Raw genomic sequence first — 7888 nt, forward strand, 5'->3', positions numbered from 1 at the left:
CTGTATTTGATAATGTTTTGAACTTTTAAAGTATTGTATGGTAAAAACAGAAGCTGCACTTCATGTAAGTGACAAACTTTGGTGTTTTTTGATGGGTTACCTTCGTTTTTGCTTCTACTTTTCATTTATAATAGGTTTCCATTCTCGGCAGGTTTCTAAGGTTCTTCTTCTACATATTAAAAAAGTAGTTAAACATCTGAGTGGTGCAATACTGCTACTAGTGGTGAGAAAGTGTATTGCACTTTATTCAAAATCAATGCGGCCCCACGGCCCAAAGTTAAAAACTGATGTTTTTTGAGGCCCTCAAGGTGGCGCTTGCGGCCCACAGGTTAAGAATCTCTGTTCTAAATGACCACAACAATGGAAACATCAGTTTATTATAAAGAAATGCAGACCACAAAAAAACAAAATCTGTGACCACAAGAGCCATGAGCCTGGTGTCCATTAACAGCAGCTGACGTATGATGAGCCCGACCGACAACAGGAAAATTCAAATTCAGAATAAGACTGAAGCRCCATTCATTCCTCCGCTGAATTCAAATGACTGGATTAAAATAAAAACAGGCCGCTGTGTGTGTTTCTGTGTGAGTGCACATGGCTGAAGTAGGAGGTAGTGGGAGCTGAGAGCTGAACACTGAATTGGTTGCAGTCCAGCGTTTTGGTCACGGTTCTGCACTTCATGTCACTCAAAAAGCAGAGGAGCATGAGAAGAAGCACTTAAAAGGGACGTTTAAAATGATGTGTTGCTAAAAAAATTATTTTTAAAATAACCGCAGGGACACCCTCAGAATGTGTTTTGGTCCAGTTTAGGCCCAGAGAAGCTGCCAAAATAGTGTCTTTTCTTTAAGTCCACGTCTGAGTGAAGCGTGACAACATCAACCGCCCATGAAGTGAACAGGAAGTGTAGATAGTTCAGCAGAAGCCTTACAGGAAGTTATTCTGCAACAGCAGCACATCATTTGGGAGTCCTGATGCACTGAATCAGGAGAAGTTCATCAAGAGGCAGCTTACACAACCATGACTCAAACGTGTAGCTTAACAGGCTGCAAAACGACAGATTTATTACTGTCTACTTTACACAAAAACCTCTTCTTTGATGATCAGCCAGATCTAATTATCTGTGCAGCTAACAGGAGTTTAGGAGCAAACATTAAGAAAACCTCACTTTTCTGCTTGTTCTGCTGACCTTTAACAACCTTTTAAAATCTACTACTATCTGCTTATACTTTTATTAGAAGTTTTTAGAACTCGGGCTTTACCAGCTCGGCCATATTCACATGGAACAGTCGAGTGTCAAACGTGGAGAGAAGGCGAGAAGAGTGTGTAAAACAGCAGCGTGTTTAAATGTGCTGAGCAGAGAGTTTGAGTCCCAGCTGACAGGACCGCGTACATCGCGTGTGATTCCTCTTCACCGCCCAACCTCAACGATCAACTAAAGGATTTTTTTAAAAAATGTATCTGCGCGTTTTTATGGTATCGACCATAAAAACGTGTGACCCCCCACCTCCACCCGCCACCAGGCGAGGAGGAAGTGATGCACAGCTGCGGGAGGCCAACTCGGGCGTGTGCCCCRCCACGTTTCCTGCTCCTCTTCCCTCCCCTCGAGTCCAAACCACTGATTAGAAGCAACGACACATTCTTTCATTTATTACCGACCCGCGAGTGTGAATCTGACACAGGCTGGTTGATTGGGGTGGGGGGGCTTGTCAAGACCGTGTAAGAATGCTTTCACGAGGAGATTATGCTGAAGCAGCACAACCCTGTGACCTGTAACTACAGTGCTGTACGGCTGATAAACGAGACGTTTTCCCACCAAATTCAGTATTTTAAATAGCAACACCCCCACCCCTTCCCCTATGAGAAGCATGTAACCCAGACAGAGCCTGTGTGGCAAACTATTAACACACACACACACACGCACACACACACACACACACACACACACACACACACACACACACAGGAAACAGGCCAGACCAGTAGCCTACACAAGACAAATGTCCAACAACAAAACACCACCCCATTTAAAGCCTTTGTGTATCAGCTGTGAGGGGCCTCTTCCGCGTTCGTATTCTGCTCGTTTTTGAAGCCAAAACAGAAAAACGAATGGATTTATAATAATAAAAAATAAGTAATAATAAATGTCTGAACAAGCCTGTTTACTGCTGATCGATCACAACCTCATCAGCTGAGCTTCCCGTTGCCTCTCAGCTAAATTGCTGTGCGTCATGACTTCTTGAAACGTCCCGGTCATTCACCTGTAGGCTGGCAGAGAACACTGAATATTTTATGCTCTGCTTGCATTTTTTTTTTTTTTGTTCTGCCTCATTACTTTTATCCTCTCAAACCACAACAGCGTGAGGCGCACAGAGCTCAGCTCTCATCTGATCCCTCTGCTCAGACTGAACAGAAGGAACATYCAGAGCAGGAAGACTGTCCAGGTGAGAACCTCTGAAGCAGCGGTCACCAAAACAACACTAAACATTATCAGTCTTTGTGTCTATTTATACACACAACCATGGAGGCTGACTGAGCAGGTCGGTGCGAGACGTGTCGCTTGCTGGTGTGAAATGAGGCGACAGGAAGGAGGAACAGCGGGGCCCACGGATCAATTTGCAAAAAGAATTTTGCAAGTTGCTCATWAAAGCTGAACAATGACATTTAGAGCAGCTTGCAGTCAATCAGGTTGTTCTAATGTGAAGCTTTTAAGATGCTTAGTATAAAATCAGTATCAGTAGAAGGGTTCTAATGAATATTCTTGTGCTTGTATAGAATCAAATTAAACAGAATTCATAGCACAGCTGTAAAAGCCAAGCTCAACTTAGCAAAGAGCTACATCACATGCATGTGGTCATGTTTGACTGGACTGCACTGCAGATTTAAGGCCTCTGCTCGCCCCATCCGAACTGCCAAAATCTGCTCTCGCTTTCAAGAACTTACCGTGTGATTGGTTCAGTTTGTGGTCGTGTTCATGCTGAAAGCACTCACTTCTAAAAAGCAGACATTTATAAAGAAAGTCAAACAAATAGAGACGTTTTGCACAAAAGAATCTGCAGAAAAGTACAGAGCTTTAACCAGGACAGATTTCTGGATAAATAACGGCAGATTGGAGTTTTTTGGGGGTTGTTTTCCCCAGAGGAAGTAACCCTGTGATGAGTACCAGTGACTGTTGGGGCTTGAGACTGAGCATGTGGAGGTCTTTAGTGTTGTGTGTGTGCATATGATCCATTCCTCAGGCAGGCATGTCTGAATGCAGGATTGTAGGCCGTGTCACTGACACATTGTTTATAGAAGACAGAGCAGATACTGAAGGAGTGACTTCAGTTGATGTGTTGGTTCAGCAGCCTTCTAATGCAGATTCACACACACAAACTCAAAGTACCACTCCGCATGTTTTAGCGCTTTTTTCCGTTTTCTTGCATGAGGGTAACGCAGCATGGAAGCAATTAAACACGGTTTCATCTTATCAGCGTATGACTTGGGGAAAAGAAAGAAAAAAAAAAACAATACTCAGATGGTTTGTTGGGGGAAACTTTGCTTATGCGACAGGAAGTTGTCCTTCTCCGTGTGTTTATTTGCCCATTTTCCCGTTTCCTGTAAAAACTCACAGACACATTTTGTGGCACTCTCGGGGGGATGTAAATATAGGTCAGACATGATGAAAAGGAGCAGGGCAAGCTCAGGCACCAGACGAGTCGTGTGATCACTAAAACTGGTGACGATCAGACTGATTAAACATATTTAATAACGCTGCTGTGATTCTAAAGCCCTCAGTGTGGAGCGGACCATCCTTTAGGTTCGTTACAACAACAGATGCTTTATTCTTAAATAAACTGCAGAACTAAAAATTGTATAAATGTTTGACTCAACAACATGCTTGAGTTAATAATAGCCAGTTTTGTTGCAAACCTTTTAAGCATTTCTCCATCTGTGTATCAAAATGTATTTTTCTCCACTAGTTTGTTACTTTTCACTAGTTAAACAAACCCTTTAACTAGCAAAAAAAATACTCTTGACTAATTAGTGGAACTTTTTCCCCAACTAGTTGAGATATTTTATAATTTTGAATAATAAAAAATGACTAGTTATGTAGTTTAACATTGTAAAACGTTAGAATAAGCTTTCTCTAGTTAACTAGTTGGCATAATTTTTCCCTACAAGTTAACTACTACTGACAAAAAAATGTTTCACTTGAGTTTTTAGTAATTATGGACCATAACAGTTACATAGTAAACAAATTTGATGCAATAGTTAGTGTTTTAATAGTAAAATTGAGCTATTGCAGCCAGCATACGCTCGACCAGTTAACTACAGTAGTTGCATCACTCATTTTATCTACTAATGACAAACTCAGGTTCACTAAAGTTTTAGTGAAARTTTTGTGCTTTACTATTTAACTAGTAAATATCTTAGATGTACTAATTAACTTTTTACCATATTTTACATATAAACAACTATTACAASCAGGATCGACTTAACAAGTGAACTTATTGCATTATTGACCTCAGAAATGAACTGTTTATAACAACAATTCGAACTTTACTTGTYAACTAGTAAAGAGGTTAAGCAAACTAACAAAACTGCGAACCAGTAMTGGCTTCAACAGTCAGCTAGTGAATTTGTAGGGTTTTACTAGTTACGCACCCCCTTTTTTTCACTGTCATTTATAGAACTAGTAGGTAAAATTTGTATCAACTASCTAGTTATTATACGTTTTAGAAGCTTACTAATTACCTAGTATTACTAGTTTGGTTTTATGATGCATTTAACAGCCAACTGTTTGGGACTTAGTGCAGTCTTTTTTGGTTTCAGTCCAATTAGTTAGAAAATAAGTACCACTAATTGGCAAAATATTCTCCAACTGGTGCAAGATACTGAAACTAGTAACCAAAATTTAATGCTGAGAAATGAACTAGTATAAGTACAGCAAGTTACATCAGGATATCAGATAAATGCTAGGGTTTCTCATCATGTTGAGCTTCTCCTTTCACCTTTTATCTGAGCAGCTCGACTTCCTGTTTCAGTTAGCAGTGTGAACCAGCACAAAGGAGGTTCACTCTGTGGCTGACTAAACAGCTCTGAAAGACCAACGTCCCCCCATGAGTTGCTACATTTCAATGTTTACACTTGTAGAATTTAAAAAAATAACTGGATTTCTTTGCCTGATGTGACAAAGTTTGTAGGGTTCTGAGTGAGTTTGTCATATTTCTGCTCCAGCACTGCACACTGGCAAACCTAAGCTAAAAAACAGTCCAGTCTGCCAATTTCCAAACCAAAACACTCAGCAAGCGCCAACACATCAAACCACATTAGCTACATGATGCATTTGAATATGAAATTATTTTTAGCGCACACATCTAAAGACCTGCTCAAATCCATTCAAAGCAGCTGTGATGGCAGCGAGTCTGGGTGTTCTTCCAACACAGCAGGCGCTGGATGGCACAGGTATGGAGGAGAGCATCTTTTTGTTCATTTTATGAGAAACAGCGAGACACAGAGCATGCACTGTGTGTTAACTCAAACAGACACATAAGGAGCAGCGGTTCAGATGWGAAGGCAATATTAGTGCAAGAATTGATTTGGAGAGAAACGCCCATTCTCCTCCCTGCTGCACCTGAATGCAGCCACTTGTGATTTGATGTCATGAATGAAAGGAGACCTGCTGCTGGTTGCAGGAAGCCACCCAATGCTGAGAAGAAGTCTAGATGAAATCAACACAGCCTTATAAATAAAGTGCAGAGCACCACCCACATTACTGCAAAACAAGAGGGAGTAAATGTTTTCTGCACTGTACAATGAATGTGTTTTCCAGAATAAACTGATGTTAGATGATGCATTAAAGTGATCTCTCAGACAGGCAGACACAATATGGTCTGCTGAGCTTCCCACCAAGCAGATTCTTACCTCAGTGCAACCTTCACACAGCAGTCGCCCTGGTTCGCCATGGTCGAGCTGAAGGTTGTGGGGTGTTTCGGTCTGTGCGGTGTGTGGTTTTTTTTCCGGTGTTTGAACCGTGCTCTGCGGCGGCGGGGCAGGCTGTCAGGTCAGCGGGAGCAGCCGTCAAGACCTGCCGGCGGTGAGGAGGTGCCTCCMCGGGTCTCCCACTCTGGTCTTCCTCTCCTCCGCTGAGGCGGTCATTTCTGTGCGCCCGCTGTTTGTCACATCGCCGTGTCCGACCCGCATGAAAGCGACCCTCTTTCTCTGCCTGTCTGTCTGTCTTATTGTCCGTGTGTCCTTCCGTGCTCTGTCTCAGCCGCTACATCCTGTTTGAGGTGCGCTCCTCCGCAGCCACAGCGCTTCTCTGACTGAGCGTAGACCTACAACAGGAGGGGGTGGTGCTGCCTTCAGGAGCCGTCGGAAATCCAAAACGCGTTCGTCTCAAAACGTGAAAGTAGACTATTTCAAACTGGAATAACGTTTAAAATTTCATTAAAACAATAAATTACCCTTTTCATATGTTAAAGTTTTAAAATTATATTTTTTAGATGATGGATTACACTCTGCTTCTGCTTGTTTTTTTCTACGAATGTAAAACATGCTATAAATGTAGAAGTTGTGGAAGTTGTATTTTCATGACTAATCTGTATTAAAAGTGTTAGTTCTTGAAGTAAGGTAAATTACCTGCAACCTTGCACCTCTGAATTTTAACAACGATGTTTCACAAATAAAAAAACATCCACACTGCTGCTTAGTTTGTCATGTTTATTTATGAGTTTTACCAAATTTCATGTTTTTGCTTATTTGGGTTTTTTTTTTACTTGTAAAACAAATAAGAAAGTTGCTGCAGTAGAGTTTTGTAAAGTATCTGCCAACAAAAACATCACACCAAATGCAAAAAAACCAAACATTTATTTGATTTCCTGGTTGAGAAAACTGCCATTACAACGCAAGAGTGTTTTCTGTACAATGTTTAGAATATACGTGAGGACCTTGAAAGCAGCATAATCACAGAAAATTGACAAAACATGAAGCCAATCGCTCAATTAGCTCCGCCCTTCTCGAAACGTGCAGCCCAATCAGCATGCCCATAAACCACACTTGGCCCCGCCCAGCGGCACACCCACAGTAAAGCTYATCAACACATTAAAGAGGTTTGTTCTGCAGGCTCTGTGCAGCTGGAGCCACATCTGAAGACTGTCCCTGAACACCTCAGGGTCAAGGGTTGAAACTGATCCAGAGGTTATTATGTGCAAGGTGGAGTTAAGTTTCCCCTGAGCTTAAACAGGAAGTGGCACTCAACACTCTTCCCTCGCCAAAGTCACATTTCATCAAAAGGGGAAGTTGATTCTCTTTGTTGAGTCAAACAAACTTATATCCCTTTTGCCATTTCTTCTCAGTTTTTTCACTTTCACTTTTTATATTCTTTCATAAGGTAAATTTATTTTTGCTTCCATCCTCCAAGCAGATTCCTGTAAAATTTTGATGCATTCAGGGTTTCTGTCTAACTGATTTGAATAATCCATGCAAAGTGAAAGCACATTTACCATGCTGCCAAAAATGGTCCATATGAAAAAAAAAMCTCCAGATTTTCCAAATCCTCGTTCTCTATGTCAACTATGATTTTTCAAATTCAGTAGCGATCAAAATTACCCAGGAGTTTGCCAATCTCCAGCGCTGTAACTTATTTCCCAACATGACACAAACACACTTCTGTGAATGGTTTCACAACAGCAGGCAGATGCAGATTTAAAAAAAAACTATCATTTGATTGATGTTCGCATCAGTCGTCTGTGTGAACCCAGAAACAAACTGTGACAGAAAACAAAGGAAATTACTTTTATGATGCAGTTCAGTACTGATTGCATGCTCTTTAAACCCATTTTGTACAGCCAAAGAGGAGCTTGTGTGTGTGTGTGTGTGTGTGTGTGTGTGTGTGTGTGTGTGTGTG

The 7888-nt window shown here is 41.4% G+C and overlaps 1 protein-coding gene across 7 annotated transcripts in view; it reads right to left on the minus strand.

The window, feature by feature from the left end:
• The window catches only part of kif21b (kinesin family member 21B), a 71923-nt gene extending 65645 nt beyond the window's left edge, over positions 1-6278 (minus strand). For 5 of the 7 annotated variants that reach the window (XM_014002102.1, XM_014002105.1, XM_014002103.1 and 2 more), the window contains exon 1: positions 5905-6277. In XM_014002102.1, coding sequence (XP_013857556.1) covers positions 5905-5945 — 41 coding nt within the window. In that variant the 5' untranslated portion in view covers positions 5946-6277. Of the gene's footprint in view, positions 1-5904 lie in introns of all 7 variants that reach the window. The other 2 variants (XM_014002107.1, XM_014002106.1) reach the window with 1 other exon arrangement.
• Between the last annotated feature and the right edge of the window lie 1610 nt (positions 6279-7888).

Source organism: Austrofundulus limnaeus, unplaced genomic scaffold (genome assembly GCF_001266775.1).
Source record: "Austrofundulus limnaeus strain Quisiro unplaced genomic scaffold, Austrofundulus_limnaeus-1.0 Scaffold11, whole genome shotgun sequence".
NCBI lineage: Eukaryota > Metazoa > Chordata > Actinopteri > Cyprinodontiformes > Rivulidae > Austrofundulus > Austrofundulus limnaeus.